Source organism: Grampus griseus (assembly GCF_964374135.1).
Source record: "Grampus griseus genome assembly, chromosome: 12".
NCBI lineage: Eukaryota > Metazoa > Chordata > Mammalia > Artiodactyla > Delphinidae > Grampus > Grampus griseus.
In genome coordinates, this window is record NC_139006.1 from 16,512,040 (window position 1) to 16,528,885 (window position 16,846).

The 16,846-nt window shown below is 42.1% G+C and overlaps 1 protein-coding gene across 2 annotated transcripts; it reads right to left on the reverse strand.

The window, feature by feature from the left end:
* Positions 1–597: 597 nt before the first annotated feature.
* Positions 598–16,846, reverse strand: COQ5 (coenzyme Q5, methyltransferase). 2 transcript variants are annotated; one of them, XM_082667684.1, is made up of 8 exons: positions 16,636–16,846; positions 12,761–12,910; positions 9,848–9,997; positions 8,664–8,885; positions 3,929–4,035; positions 2,009–2,097; positions 1,305–1,416; positions 598–1,222 (listed from the first exon to the last, which is right to left on the reverse strand). In XM_082667684.1, the coding sequence occupies exons 1-8, from the start codon at positions 16,835–16,837 to the stop codon at positions 1,121–1,123; spliced, it is 1,134 nt and encodes a 377-aa protein (XP_082523810.1). In that variant the 5' UTR covers positions 16,838–16,846; the 3' UTR covers positions 598–1,120. The 2 variants fall into 2 exon arrangements, with proteins under 2 accessions (XP_082523810.1, XP_082523811.1); XM_082667685.1 differs by lacking the exon at positions 9,848–9,997.

Here is a 16,846-nt window from a genome sequence, read left to right on the forward strand (position 1 = left end):
GCTTTTCAGTGACAAGGGCACAACCTTGTGAGTGAAGGTCGTGACTCGCATGAAGGGGTAAATGACCCCTTCTGTGCTGGGGCGAGAGGCAGCATATCTGAAGACTTTTCAAATAGCCTTGAACTAAGGTCTCTGCAATTCAACTGCCAGCCAACTCACAGGTTGATTTCTGCAATTTCTTACCAACCCTCCCCCACCCCCCAAAAAAACCCTTAAGTTTCATCTGCACTGAAAATATTTATGGTCTCATTTTTTTTTTTTTATGGTCTCATTTTAACATCAAAGAGTGGACTGTATTAAGGAGACAAGAGCTCTGTCCAGCTCTTCTGAGTACTGGAGGGGGTTTGGCTAGACAAATAGTTATCAAACTTTTTTTTTTGGCTATAAGATCCTGACTTCAAACGTATCCTGACAAAGAAGCTCTCTTTGTAAGACGTGAAATCAGGTACATTTATTCCTTCAACAAGGATTTGTCAAGTTTCCTTCATGACAGGCACTGAGGACACAATAGTGGCTTTTGGTAGAAGAGGACTGAATGAATAATGATGAAAGTGTATTTCTTTCACCTCCCTCAAGAAAAAAATGACAAAACTCATGAAAATTGTAAACTCTTTTAGTGTTTCAGGGCACAATTCTAGTTGTGATCCTTAGCCCTCTAATTTGGGCCTTGGCTTTTGGCCCCAGACTTAGTCCTAGGCTGAAAGATGGACTTGGGTACAGCTAGGAAGTTTTCTGGTTCAAATCATCATTGGGTTCTAATGATTCATTATCCCTCTGGAAGGCAGCACTGGCAGAGAAGCCACAGATACACTTCAAAACTGAGTTTCAGTGCTGGTTTTCCTTAACCACATACTACAGAGCCAAGAAAAATTAGTAGGAGTTAAGCAAAAAGTACAGACCAAATACCTCTGGGAGAAGGCCTGAAGCAGCCCCAAAGGAAAGCTGCAATAAAGTGACAGAAGCTTGTTTCTTTCACTCTGAGACTGGTCACATCAGAACATGAGTCCAAGGCGCACAGCCTTAGGAGGAGATGTTGTGCTGGTCTCACTAACCACATTATCCTTCGGCTCCAGCCTTTTGACAGGATGTGACTGGTTCACACTCCAGGATCTTAAAGGAGTTACAGTTTGAAGCCAGAATGAATGGCTACAATGCCTGATGTTAGATTTTCATAAGTCACCTTCTGAAAACCTGCATCTTCTATCATCTCCTTGAACTCCTCCTAAAACACAAAGAAGGATACAGCAAAAATCGCCTGGATTTCAACTGTAGGGCCTTTGTTGTAAGCTATAGAAGTTTTTTACCTGAGATGGGAACTGTCGGATACTTTCTACAAGGTATTGATAGGACTTCCAATCTCCTGCAATGACCTCTCCCAGGACAGGAATGACCTGGAAGCTATATACATCATAGAGCCTAAACAAAAAGGCAAAAGATTAAGATTAGAACGTGACCATTAATAAGCAAGAAGGTCTAAGCCTGGGATTATAAACTCAAATGCCTATAAGGGTCAAGCAAGTACCTGAAATAAGTGAAGTGGGCCAGGTGCAGAAGCCTAGGGAGTAGTGAGGGTGTGGTGATAGGCACAGTTAGGAAGTACCAGAAAAGTGGAGAAAGGTCAGTTACTACTCAGCCCTGACTATTGCCATGTGGGAATATGGGCTTAACCAGGGTTGCCATATATCTGATTTCTCAAGTGAAGCTGGAAATCTAGATTTTTATGTAAAATTTCCTGATTTTAAAATATGGACATCTAAGTCAATTTTTAAAATACCATGAGTCAAACAAAATACATACGTGGGCCCACTTGAGTCTCTGGTTACTGGTTTGAGACCCTTCTGGCCTAGGTGTTGTCATTCAGACCTCAGAGGTGGCACTGTCCCTCAGGGACTCTGGGACACTGAACTATGAGGTTCATGCTTGTAGCTTACTGGCTATTTTCTTTCCACTTTGGGATGGGAAACCCTTGGCTAGATGATGAAAATCAAGCCCTGTTAACAATACCAACCTGGATACGAGCGGATTGTTTACTTGGCTGAACTCCAGACAGAGAAACCGTCCTCCTGGCTTCAGGACCCGATGGGCTTCCTGGAGCGCCTGAGCAAGACAGGAACAACAGAACACACTCGTCAGCAGCCCTCATTCAGCTCTGGGAGGCTGAGGCGGCGTCAGCTTCTATGGGCATTATAAAAGTGATTTCCCACAGATCCCGTGTTCACTCTCAGCTGGGAAGCTGTAACAGCAGAAATAGGCATTCTGCTGCCCATGACTAGAGAAGGTTACTTGGAGTAATCTAAACTGACTCAGATTGGTACAACGCCCCACAGGCGGCAATTTTTGAATTACTTCTCAAAATCACAATGGATATTCCTTTTTGATCCAGCAATTTTACTTCCAATAATCTATCTTACAGAAATGTTTCTATTGTGGAAACGACATGGGTTATTCGTTATGGCACGATTTGAACAGCACCAAGATTAGAAGCAACTTAACCATTAATGAGAGACTGGCTAAATTATGGAATATATACACAAAGGGAATCTATGCAGCTATTAAAAAAAGGAAGAGCCAGTGTTCTTTATGTGCTGACATGCAAAAGTCTGCAGGTATATAGATATATAGATACATAGATTTTTTTTTTGCGGTACGCGGATCTCTCACTGCTGTGGCCTCTCCCGCCACGGAGCACAGGCTCCGGACGCGCAGGCTCAGCAGCCATGGCTCACGGGCCCAGCCACTCCGCGGCATGTGGGATCCTCCCGGACCGGAGCGCGAACCCGTGTCCCCTGCATCGGCAGGCGGACTCTCAACCACTGTGCCACCAGGGAAGCCCTGCAGGTATATTTTTAAGGGAAAAAAAAGCAATGGGCAAAATGTTTCATATGCTAATATTTGTATAAAAAAAGAAAGAAAATAAATACACTTAATATGCACAAGACATCTTTGCAAAGCTACATTAAGTAATTGGTGACTGCAGGGGGAGGAGGCACTGAATGGCTGGGACACAAGGTGAAGACTTTTACCGATATATCCGTTTGTGCCTTTTGAACTTTGAATCTACTAAAATTTATTATTTTTTTTAATTTAAAAGGAATAATAAACTGGCTACAGACATAGGACAGGTCATAAAAATGAAGCTAAAGTACACCATAAAGGATGTCCCACCCAAAGCAGGCAACTAGGCAACTGGAGTCCACATTACAGAAATGAAATGGGGTGCCTTGCTTACCATCTTCAAATGTTTGGACAGAATGTTCAAGCAGAAATAAAGAAGAGCTGCATCAGATTAAGAGCTGAACATTTCCCTTCTTCCTACAGAGGAACCATGAATCTAGCTACCTTCTGCCAAAATAGGGTTTGAGTGCCTTTTTCTCTGTCAGCCTTGGAAATCCCTCTGATCTGCAGTGTCGGAGTCAGGTGGCTTCACAAGCAAGAGGAAGCAGATGAAATGAGAGAGCAAGACTGACAGTCTCAAAAATGTAAATACCGGGATTTCTCTGGTGGTCCGGTGGTTAAGAATTCGCCTTCCAATGCAGGGGACGCGGGTTTGATCCCTGGTTGGGGAACTAAGATCCCACATGCCACAGGGCAACTAAGACCACGCACTCTAGAGCCCGCGTGCCACAACTAGAGAGAAGCCCGCCGCCGCAACTAAGACCTGATGCGGCCAAATAAATAATTTTTTTTTTTTAAGGATGTAAATACCAACCCAAGCAACAAAGGCTTCTGTGGGGATCTGCTCTGTGGTTTTTTTTCAATTTTGTGGGCAGGAAAATTGGCAATTTAAAGGATTAAGACCTCTAAGCCTGAAACATTCAACTCAGGAGCTGAGCCCAGAGAAGAATCTCTCCCTTTCCTCATTCACCGTGGAGCCACTCCAGGAGAACTAATATCCTGAGTCACGCAAGCGGATGCAGCCATTCATTACCTGATCAATGTGTGTGACATTCCGGATCCCAAAGGCAATGGTGTAAACATCAAATTTGTCATCATCGAAGGGCAGTTCTTCAGCGTCTCCCACTACCCAAGCAAGTCCTGAAAGAGAAAAGCAGTTCTGGCCTCAGTCTGGACAACTGTCTCCTCTGCACCCAGTGAACTGTCAAACCTGAGGAGGGGGTCATGGGAAACCCTGAATTTTCAGTAGGCCGGACAGAACTGTGGGTACCGTGGACACCCTGTTTGCGGCTGGCTTGTGAAGTGGGGGCAGTCCTGTGGCAATTAGCCCTTAAACCTGTGGAATCTGATGCTAACTCTGGGTAATTAGTGTCAGAACTGAACTAAATTGTTGGACAGCTGGTTGACATTGGAGAACTGGAGAGCTGCTTGGTGCTGGGCAAACATCACACATGTGGTATCTGAAGTGGTGTCAGAAAATACACACCTGCCTTCTCCAGTGGATTCCTGGCCACCGTCTTCACGGTGTCCTCCAGTCCTGAGAATGTGAAGCTGGCGCCCTTGAAGTTTAGCAGGAAGTCCCCCCAAGGTTCTCAGAGTAGACACTGGTTACTTAGTTATGCCTTACCCTTAAGCAATTTTTATCCAACTAGGTGTTTTGTGTAAAGCACTGTGGTTAAGAGCCCAGGTCCTGGGGTTGCCTGTGTTCTAATTCCAGCTTCCCCATTTATTAGCCATATAATCTTTAATAAACTACTTTGTTTCCTCATCTGTAAAATGGAGTCAATAATAGTACCTACTTCAGACAGTCATTGGAAGTATTCTAAGTACGTAATTTAGTATAATTATGTTGGTTCTACTGGAGTCATAGAGAAGCAAAGTGTCTTGACTGCAAGTCTGGTCATGAATTCAGAAAACACCCAAGGGAGCTCCCCATCAGGGTAGCTATGTCCTCCGAGGATCCTGATTTGGCTTTAATATTATTCAACTTGCAGTGAATCAGACATAAAGTATGATATAGGGACTTCCCTGGTGGTATAGTGGTTAAGAATCCGCCTGCCAATGCAGGGGACAAGGTTCAAGCCCTGGTCTGGGAAGATCCCACATGCCACGGAGCCACTAAGCCTGTGCACCACAACTACTGAGCCTGTGCTCTAGAGCCCGTGAACCACAACTACTGAAGCCTGCATGCCACAACTACTGAAGCCCGTGCGCCTAGAGCCCGTGTTCCACAACAAGAGAAACAACCGCAATGAGAAGCCCGTGCACGGCAATGAAGAGTAGCCGACGCTCACTGCAACTAGAGAAAGCCCGCGCGCAGCAACAAAGACCCAATGCAGCCATAAATAAATAAATACATTTAAAATAAAATAAAACACTTGGCTTCCTTAAATAAATAAATAAATAAATAAATAAATAAATAAAATAAAAGCACTGTCACGTTCGGTGTCTCAATGGAACTTAAAAAAAAAAAAGTATGATATAGAAGGAAGGCACTATAGGGGAAGGTAAATGGAAATAACCCTCCTGGAAAGCATGCCAGCAGTATTTAACAAGAGCCTTAGTAATAAGTATATACTTTGACCCAGCTATTTGAATTTTAGGAGGAGGACATTAATGACATCATCATCAAAGCTACTGCTTACTAAGCCCATGATGGCAGGGTCTGTGTTATCACTTTACATACATTATCTTCTCACATCCTCATACCGACTCTGAGACAGCCGTACTATCATCTTCATGTTTCAGGTGAACAAAATTGAGTATCAGAAAGATTGAAGTACCTTGCCTAAGGTCTCACAGACGGATTAGAACTCAGTAAGTTTTATTCCAGAGCCTGTGTTTTTAACAGTTATGGGATAGTACCTCCTACTGTGAGTAGGGTTATTATTTTCTACATTTTATAGATAAGGTAATTGAGATCTAGAGAGCCTGAACACTTGTCCAAATATATTGTCAGTAAAAAGAAAATAATGATGCATGCAAAAATTTACAAATAAGGATGTCACAACATTGTGCTACGTGCAAAAACATCAGAAAAAAATGAAAGATCAACTAGTTACATAAATTGGTTATGCAAATCATAAAACATCCATATGAGAGAATATCATAAAAAATGATTTTAAGGAAATTTTTTTTTTTTTTTGGCCGCACCATGCAGCTTGTGGGATATTAGTTCCTTGACCATGGATCGAACCTGAGCCCTCAAGAGTGTGGAGTCCTAATCACTGGACCGCCAGGGAATTCCCAGGAGTTTTTAATAACATGGGAAAATCTCATGATACAATGCTGAATTAAATAAAGCAGGATACTAAATTATATACATAAGATGTTCTCAATTTTATAAAAAGAACATGATTAGGAAAAAGCTAGGAAGGAAATATATTGAGGGTCATCTCTGGATGCTGAAACTCTGGTTAATATTTACTTCTTAATACCTTTTCAAATTTTTGATTTCTAATATCCAAAATTTTCCCAAATATATCACTTTTATAAACCATCAAATAATCTTTTTAAGGTTCCTGCCCTCCAAGCTTCCATTTTGGGAGGAAGTGCTACATGTAAGTAAAACACATAATAGTACTACACACAAAAATGCCTTTACACATTAATTTTTTAAACTATTAAATCATTTCTAGGATCTTCCTACTTAGTTTCAAATTTTTTTGCATGATATTTTTTGCAAAGGCATTATTATTGGAGATTGATAAAGCAAGGAGGAAAGATAAAACCATACTATGCAGCATGTAATGATTCCTATGCAGGTGGATTTCTTGGCTGTTAGGAGAGCCTGAAGGGCAAGCTGTGCTATGGAAGAGATGATTCAAGAGGTGGAACATTACCCATCATTTCCATCTTTGTTCTCCAGTCTTCATGGCTAAGCACCAGAGAGAAGGGAAACACGTTTCTCAGTAGGAGTAAGAACACGGTGCCTTTGTCTAGAAACACTAGTGATTGTCAGCCTTCTGATCAGTGTTGATGGTTAACAAAAGAGCCCTTCATTTGGGGGGGCCAAGTGGGCTGCAGTTCGTCTAGGCAGCTCATTCTGCGGGTGGGAGGAGGAGAAGGAAGCAGAATTGAGCTAAAATAACCATAGACACTCATGGTGGGGGTGGGGGAGGGGAGAAGTGCTGACATGGACCCAAGGGACTTGGCTTCCTTTGCTGTGCGCCGCTGCCTCTCACGGGGGCTGCCTGCAGTGCTCGGCCAGCGTGGAAGAGGGCAGTGCAGCGGCTCTGAAGAGCTGGGTAAACATGCTGCAGCTGCCAGATCAGTACTTCTACTGGGGCATAAAACTGGGGGCAAAAGTATTTCAAAATATGAAAACAAACAGAAAGCCAAATGCAAAATGTATATCTTTAAGCTAGAGCAGAAACTGTCTACTTGGAGGCTGCAACAGGTTCCTGGAGATACCCAGGCATTCTCCCATTGGCTGTTGAGAGTACCGTGCTAGGGAAATTTGAGGAGTACCATTTACGGGTGATTCTTCAACTGCATCAGTTGGGCCCTCTGAGAAACCCACGATGAAATAGAGGTAGGAGGGCAAAAGGGTTTTTTCCTTTTTTGGGGGCAGGGGGTGAGAGGAGACACCTGGAAAAAATAAAAAGGAGAGGAAGCAAGGCTGTGTGGGAAAAGCCATTAGACCTACAATGGAATATTACTCAGCCATAAAAAGAAATGAAATTGAGTTATTTGCAGTGAGGTGGATGGACCTAGAGTCTGTCACACAGAGTGAAGTAAGTCAGAAAGAGAAAAATGAATGCCGTATGCTAACGCATGTATTTGGAATCAAAAAAAAAAAAAAGGTACTGATGAACATAGTGGCAGGACAGGAATAAAGACGCAGACGTAGAGAATGGACTTGAGGACACAGCGGGTGAGGGGCGAAGTGAGAGTAGCATTGACATACATATACACAACCAAATGTAAGAGAGATAGCTAGTGGGAAGCAGCAGCATAGCACAGGGAGGTCAGCTCGGTGCTTTGCGATGACCTAGAGGGGTGGGATAGGGAGGGTGGGAGGCAGCCTCAAGAGGGAATATGGGGATGTATGTGTGTATATGGCTGATTCACTTTGTTGTACAATAGAAATTAACACAGTATTGTGAAGCAATTATATTCCAATAAAGATGTATTAAAAAAATAAATAAATAAATCACAACCCCGCCCCCCCCCCCCCCCCGCTCCCCCAGAAAACAAAGCCATTAGACCTGGATGAAGATCTGAGAAAGTCTCAGCTCACCCAGTGGCGGGGGTGGGGTGGAGGTGCTCTGGAGCAAAGACTGCCTGTAAAAAGAGCCCCACGTGGGAAATGTCCAGGCCCCAGGAGCCCCCTGGTTTGAAAGCTGAAGCAGAGCTTAGTTTTGGGAGGGGGATGAAATGGCTCAAGAACAGGGCATGGGGGTCACTGGGGAGCTGCTGGGAATTAAAAGCCAAACTTGTCTCAGTGTCCAAGAGCTGAGATCCAAAGAGTCAGCCCCCATTCCGGATCTGCCATTTAAATTGTGTTAGCTGAAGCAGATACTTAACCTCTCTGGGTTTGGGTTATCTCCCCTGTCACATGTGGCTGATAATCTAACTCCCTGGGTTGCTGAAATAATGTACATAACAGCACACATGCTGGACGCAGCCACACAAATTATCTTCCACTCCTACCTACCTGTAAGTTTTTGAAACCTGGAAAGAAAGCATTTCAGCATTGTACATATTCCATCTTATTTTATAAACATATAAACATCTCCTCTGGGTCCATTTTCTGCAGGACTTACCAGCTTTGTATCCTCGAGCACGGGCTTTCTGTTTTCCAATCTTTAGCATCTCCTTGTTGATGTCACAGACCATGACATGAGAACCGTCCAAAGAATCCTCCTCATTCTGGTACTTTTTGGCAATTTCTTCCCAGGATAAATTTTGTTGGGCCCTTAATTGCCTCTTCTCCTTTCTCTGATGCTGTGCCTGAACATAATTAAGGAACCGGAATGCAATGTCACCTGTGGGAAGCCAACAGGAGGAAAGATCAAACACAAACAAAAACAAAAACCCAGCATTTCTTAAACCCCAAAGGAGCAACAAAGGTACAGGGGTTGAGGAGTGTATGAAAATTGAATTTTGTACTCATCTCAACAGTAACTATTTTTTTAATTTTAATTTTTATTTATTTATTTTATTTATTTTTGGCTGCGTTGGGTCTTCCTGGCTGTGCGCCGGCTTTCTCTAGTTGCAGTGAACGGGGGCTACTCTTCACTGTGGTGCACAGGCTTCTCATTGCGGTGGCTTCTCTTGTTGCAGAGCATGGGCTCTAGGTGTTCAGGCTTCAGTACTTGTGGCTAGTGGGCTCTAGAGCGCAGGCTCAGTAGCTGTGGTGCACGGGCTTAGTTGTTCCACGGCACGTGGGACCTTCGGGGACCAGGGCTTGAACCCGTGTCCCCTGCATTGGCAGGCGGATTCTTAACCACTGTGCCACCAGGGAAGCCCAGTAACTTTTTATTTTAACAGTAAATTTCTAACGTCTAAGATTCTTTAAAATCCTGGACTTCCCTGATGGCTCAGTGGTTAAGAATCCGCCTGCCAATGCAGGGGACACGGGTTCGAGCCCTGCTCCAGGATGACTCCACATGCCGCGGAGCAACTAAGCCCGTGCGCCACAGCTACTGAGGCCACGTGGCACAACTACTGAAGCCCATGCTCCACAACAAGAGAAGCCACCGCAGTGAGAAGCCCGTGCAACACAACGAAGAGTAGCCCCCACTTGCCACAACTAGAGAAAGTCTGTGCACAGCAATGAAGACCCAAAAATAAATAAATAAATTTATTTTATTAATTAATTTATATTAATTTAATTTAAAATAAATTAATTTATTTTATTTATTAATTTATTTATAAATAAATAAATTAATTTTTTTAAAAAAACCTCAGGCTTCCCTGGTGGCGCAGTGGTTGGGGGTCCGCCTACCGATGCAGGGGACACGGGTTTGTGCCCCGGTCCAGGAAGATCCCACATGCTGTGGAGCGGCTGGGCCCGTGAGCCATGGCCACTGAGCCTGTGCATCCGGAGCCTGTGCTCCGCAACGGGAGAGGCCACAGCAGTGAGAGGCCTGCATACCTCAAAAAAAAAAAAAAACCTTTAAAAAATTGCATATGTAATGCATGGACACATTCTTACTATAAGACTCAATACCTAAACATGTAGAATAAAACATGAAAGTTGCATTCTCTGTCCACACTCTCCAGACATAACAAGTGTTAAGAGCTTAGTGTGCATCCTTCTAGCCTTTTTCTAATAATTTTTATGACAGTAACATAAAGGTACAGTCACAAGCAACAGTTCCCTGCCACACCACTTCCTACTCCCAGTTCAGTTCCCCACAGACCATCCTTCCCAACTCCTTTAGCTGTTTATTCTGTTGGTTACAGCTACTTCTTTACTCACCCCCATCTCTGCTTGCTTTTATCCTCCCAATATATTTTATCACTTTTCATAACTCCTCACAGATACCTTTGTAACCTAAAGTAATAAACTAATCAATATATTTTTTTAATTTTAATTTTTTTATTGAAGTATAGTTGATTTACAATGTTTCAGGTGTACAGCAAAGTGGTTCAGTTTTACATATATATACATTTTTTTCTTTTTCATATTCTTTTCCATTATAGGTTATTACAAGATATTGAATACAGTTCCCTGTGCTATACAGTAGGTCCTTGTTGTTTATTTTATATATAGTAGTATACATCTGTTAATCCCAATTCCAAATTTATCCCTCCACCCCAGTATTTTATTTCTTATTCCACCAACTACAGACAGTATCTCTTTTGACTCCCTTCAGCGTTCCATCATATATATATTTTTATTCTGTCAAGCCTGATAACATTTTATTTGTTCTATAGCTATGTCTTCTGTGCTTTGTTGATGGTTTGAGTCTAAAAGCTGAAAATCAAGTGTGTACATTATTGTGACCAGGTAAATATTGTTTGGGCAAAGCCAGTGCTTTCCGGGATCACATTTCCCTTTTTACAATGCGGTTTCCTTGTCTTTGTTTTGTTTTTTTCTTACACTGTAAGAAATATATCCTTAAGTTTTTCCATTTTCTCCATCCAATTCGGTATTCTCTAGTCACTTTCCTATATATTTAAATATAATTATATGTACTCATATAAAACAACTTAAAAACATAAATGGGGATCACATTATATGCATTGTATACAACTTTTCTTTTTCTTCCCACTTAATATGTCCTTGAGGCCATTCCATTGGTATTTCTAGGCTTTCCTCATTCTTTTAAATAGCTACCTAATATTTTATAGTATTGATGTATCTTAATTTAAAGCCATTTCTTTTTTAAAAAAATATATTTATTTATTTTTTGACTGTGTTGGGTCTTCGTTGCTGTGTGTGGGCTTTTCTCTTTAGTTGTGGCGAACGGGGTCTACTCTTCATTGCGGTGCACAGGCTTCTCATTGCGGTGGCTTCTCTTGTTGCGGAGCATGGGCTCTAGGCTCGTGGGCTTCACTAGTTGTGGCACGTGGGCTCAGTAGTTGTGGCACGCAGGCTCAGCAGTTGTGGCTTGCAGGTTCTAGAGCGCAGGCTTAGTAGTTGTGGCGCACAGGCTTAGTTGCTCCGCGGCATGTGGGATCTTCCCAGACCAGGGATCGAACCCGTGCCCCCTGCATTGGCAGGCAGATTCTTAACCACTGTACCACCAGGGAAGTCCCTAAAGCCATTTCTTTATTGAGGTAGAAATAGGTTATTTCCAATTTTTCACTATGACTAAAAATTATGCAGTGAGCATATTTGTAGCTCTACTTTTTCAATGTCTTTTTAAATATATGGGATTACTTTTCAATTGCATTTTCTAAATGGGCAGTTGCCAGCATGTGGTAATGTTACTGGCTGGGGTACATTGGAGATGGAAGCAGCTCTGACTGACCCCCTTCTGTAGCTATCTCTCTGTGCAAGTTTTTGTTTTTGTTTTTGTTTTCAGACTAGATGTCTAGAATTGGAACTGTGGGATCCTAGACTGTAAGCATTTTAGATTTTGATAGATTCTGCTAAACTGTCCTCCACCGTACTGCCCTCTGTGCTTCCTTTTGGGTAGAGGGCCACACCAAAAAGGCACACATAAACATGTTTCAAACATGGACATTATTCTACTGTAATTTATTATTATACATTATCCTATTAGTATAGATTATGACATTATTACATTATATTACACATTATGACATTTTTCTCTCCAAATGCCTAGTGTGCACCAAATAACAAAGGACCATGCACAAATAAATGAGCTTTTGATATCTGGTATCATAGTAGATTAGGCAGAAAAGTCTGCCTAGAAAGCTTACATAACATGATAAAAGCTCTCCCCCTTCCCCACACCAAAGAAAGAGGGAAAGTGGGATAAAGGTTAAATAGAAGGTAAAACGGTTGTTTAGATGGGGAAATGCCACTGGAGTTAAAAATTGGTCGTTTTACTTTGTAATCCTCTGAATTTTAGAAAAGTGCCAGGCACAAAGCTGATATTCTGTGCTTTTGACTGACATTCAGTTAAAAAGGAAAGAATAAATCTTTCTGAGAAGTGTACTGATTTTCAATTACTATTTTCAGGCTAATGGTAGGTGAGCTAGCTCATTCCAACAAGAGACACTAATTTTTTTAAACTATTTTATTTTTATTTTTTACTTATTTATTTATTTTGGCCACACTGCGAGGCTGCGGGGTCTCAGTTCCCCGACCAGGGATCTAACCTGTGCCCCCTGCAGCGGAAGTGCAGAGTCTTAACCACTGGACCGCCAGGGAAGTCCCAAGAGACACTAATTTTTATAAAAGGAGCTTAGTGGTACCCCAGGATACAGAACTGTATGTTACCTGTGCCTCCAGCAACATCCAGCAGCTGGGTCCCCGGAAACGGGCGCATCTTCCAGAGCAGCAAATCCTTCCAAATACGGTGGATACCAAGACTCATCATATCATTCATCACATCATACTTCTTGGCCACACTTTCAAACACCTGATAGACTTGAGAGAAATACAACCTGATTGGACTATTCGTAAGATTAACCTGGAAAAGTCCTAAATGAAAGAGGAGAAAGCTTCCCCCCCATGAAATTAACTGTCTGCAAGGTGGAGCCAAGTCATAATGCTTGATGCCCAAATCTTCACCTTAACATTACCCCTTCTAAAAAAGGCTTAAATTACATCATGTAAGAAAGAAGTCAACCTCTTTTATGTTATCTTAGTTAGCTTTACCTAGGGCCATTACCTTGTAATAATGTCATGCACATACTTAAGTACTAAATAGGTTTCTGTTTTTCTTTTTCTTTTTTTTTTTGCCACACGTCTTGGCTTGCAGGATCTTAGTTCCCTGACCAGGGATAGAACCTGCGCCCTCAGCAGTGAAAGCGCTGTGTCCTAACCACTGGACCGTCAGGGAATTCCCCAGTTTCTGTTTCTTAGAGGAAGGGGCAGGGAGGGGGTTGGAATGTTTCTAATATTATTATAATAAAAGACAACAAAATCCTTTAGGAAGACACGACAAATGGATGGGAAGACCTCAGCTCATCTCTGCCAGCATCACTGAGAAAAACCTCATGTACAATTTGGTGGGCAGATGGATGGCAGGATGTGAATAAGGGCCAAGTCACACTGTAGAGGGTCCTCATGACCCAACAGAGGATTAAGGCAGAATGTGGAATCTGGGCTAGCTGAAGAGTTAAGGAATTTATTATCCAATACACTTTAAAGTACAGGCTACATTTAACTTCTTTGCACCTCAATTTCTGCCCATGAGATGAGAATATCAGCGCCAGCCCGCTACCTGCCTGCCGTAAGGCTGAATTAGGTAATGAAGGGGAGACACGTTGAGTTCCTCAGATAAAATGTGCTGCTTAGACCCAAAATATTACTGTCCTCTGCTGAATCAGCAGACTATAGAGCCCCCTCCTTTAACTCAATCTTGAATGTCTATTCTCAACCTTGGGATCCTATAAGCTTGCTCTTTGCTTTTGAACATCTTTTGGGGTACTTAGAGGGACACTAAGGCTCAACCCACTAAGTATAAGCCCTTCTTGCTTTATATGGTTCTAATATACAAGAATTTCAGTTACTGTGGTTTAGTTCAATAATGCCAGTCCTCTAGCAACATCATTCAAATCCAGTGGTATATTAACTGTGACTAATTACATAAAGTACACATTTTGCTAGTAGTTCTTCAGTCCACAAATCATACATAAATAACAGATATGCATCATGATCAGAAGCCAACAATGTCACTTCTCTTACAGTTTGTAGCTGGTTGGTCACTATACATCAGTTATTCAGTTCACATGCAGACAGCAAAGCATGTAGTTGTGTTATCTTCTTATCTCAGCTGTAAATCTCTGGGGCATTTTACAAAACTAGATAACTGAAAGAGGAAACTGGCCAATGGAAATGAAAGTGCAACAAAATAATGAAAAGTGATAAACCCTGGAAGTGAAATTTGAATACATCAGTGGAGTTACAGGAGAAACATGACCATGGGAATGTTGATACTGCTGCCCCTCGAGAGGTTTTAGATATGCAGCCAGAGGAACTTTGGGAAAATGAACTTATGGATGTAAATGAGAATGTGGTTGTGATGAAAATGTTGAAGATGTCGCAGAGGAAATTATGCCAGCAAAAAATGTCACATTAAAGGAATTCTTGGAGATATTTCATGACATTGAAAGTGAAAGGATAAAATGTTAGAAGCTGACTGAACCTTAGAAACACGTCTGGCCGTTTGCTGAGGCATGGAGAAGGTGCTCACTCCCTACTGTAAATTATATGACAAAAAGGATGCAAATACTGTTTAAACTACTCGTGGTAAATTTTTTACAAAGGATTAAAACAACTTAATTCTCAATCTTTCTAATTTTTTGTTAGATTTTAATTTAATTTTAAATTTAAACAATTAAAAATTCTAATTGTATTAATTAAATCTAATTTTAAATGACAGTGTGCTAAATAAATATCAACTTTACTATTTTTTCATTTCCTTATATATTTATAACTGACATTAAGAGAGTTTTTGATGTTTGATAATTTTTAAAGGTTCTGGAACAATCGCAATTTTCCCCATTGATCTTTAAGATCATTGTCATGATTTCAGCTTGCATGGACATTTTTACTGTCCTGCATCATTGTGCAAAGATTGCCTGTGCTTCAATCTTGGGTCCCAATCTGGAAGTCATATTTAGCTTAGTGGGTAACTCTTCCCCCCGTCATTGTGTGAAATGTTGTTTATACATTGTAAAGCACAATACAGAGGTTAAGCATTATTATTATTTTGGAAGCAACCCATGTGTATTCAAATTCCAGCTATGCCACTTGTCAGCAGTTTATTCATCTATACAAACAGGATAAGAGTTCCTACCTCATACGCTTGTATTTATAAGAATTAATGTAAAATATTTTTAAAAGGTTTCAGGGCCTCAATAAAAGTTTGCTATCGTTTTACTTGGCTCCATTTATTTCACTCCACAATCAGTTATCAAGCTCCCAATGTGCATCAGGTGCTGAGGATACAGACGTGAATGAGCCACCATCCTAGCTTTCTGGGGATTCACAGTGAAATAAATGTTAATTTAAATTCAGTATTCAAAGAGTTACAAGGGCTTCCCTGGTGGCGCAGTGGTTGAGAGTCTGCCTGCCAATGCAGGGGACACGGGTTCGTGCCCCGGTCCAGGAAAATCCCACATGCCGCGGAGCGGCTGGGCCCGTGGGCCATGGCCGCTGAGCTTGCGCGTCCAGAGCCTGTGCTCCGCCACGGGAGAGGCCACAACAGTGAGAGGCCCGCGTAGCACAAAAGACAAAACAAAACCATCAGAGTTACAGTAGAGCTATGTATAATATTTAGTTAAGATTCAGGTGAGAGGTAATACAACGTGCTAGTCTATAAGAGGATGGAAATTCAGTTGTAGGCTCTTTCTCTTATTTCCTGGGTGAACATAGGCCAAGTTAAGGAACCTCTCAGAGTCTCACCTTATCCATCTGTAATATGGGCATAATACCTTCCCCATTACAAATGGTACAGTTGGAGTTTTAAAAAAGTTCTTTTCCTTTCCCATGCTTATGGCGAACACAAAAAACTGCTCAAAAATATCTAACATTTACTGAGCAATTATGAAGTGCCTGGCATTATTCAAAATTCTTCAGTGTATGAAGTAATCTAATCTTCACAAGAACTCTATGAAAAAAGTTACTATTATTCCTATCGGGCAAATTTGGAAGCTGAGGCACACAGAAAATAGTTTCCTTCTTTCTTTGTATAAAAGATGGCCTATCCCTTTAGCAAGAGATTAAGAACTTGGGCTCTGTAGTCGGGCCAAACTGGGTTGGAATACTAGTTCCACCACTCACTAGCTATATTAAACTGGGCAAGTTTTTGCTTAACCTTTAAGCCTCAATTTCCTCTTACGTAACATGGGATAGCAATATTCATCATCGGGAAGTTGAAATGAGATTGTAAACAAGGTCTGCACACTGCCTGGCACATCATAAACGCTCAACTGATGGGGTTTTGTGATAATTACTTAAAAAGAGGTAGCGTCTCAGTTTGGCAGGGTTAGGCTGGGGCTACTCCTTGGAGGTCAGGACTGCAGAAGATAAAGAAGATAATGCATCAGAGCCGACAGGACGTTAAATCAACCCTTAATATGGGCGGAAGAAACCAGATCGCAGACGGTCAGATTTCCCCCCCTCCACCCTCTCACCCTTTTCACCTTTGCCCCCCTTCTCCTCTTCCGACACAGTCTCAAACCCGAAGTGCGTTTCGGTTGCCCGCTTCTCTTGGGACAAGGGCCGCGCACCCAGCGGGCCCCTGGGCCAGGAGCTACGAAGCCCGGGAAGCCTGCAGCCCAGCAACACCCGCGACGACCCACGGCAGCAGAAGCTCCATAAAACCCAGCTCCTGGGGGCCGCCATCTTGACAGT

What these genes read in the sequence shown, in the direction of transcription:
- COQ5 (XM_082667684.1), bottom strand. Translation starts at nt 16,837, where the DNA reads ATGGCGGCCCCCAGGAGCTGGGTTTTATGGAGCTTCTGCTGCCGTGGG. An exon ending in AGAGGAGAAGGGGGGCAAAG is followed by an intron (nt 12,911 to 16,635) that starts GTGAAAAGGGTG and finishes ATTTCTCTCAAG; the next exon opens with TCTATCAGGTGTTTGAAAGT. An exon ending in AACCCGTGTCCCCTGCATCG is followed by an intron (nt 8,886 to 9,847) that starts GTAGGCGGACCC and finishes GGCTTCCCACAG; the next exon opens with GTGACATTGCATTCCGGTTC.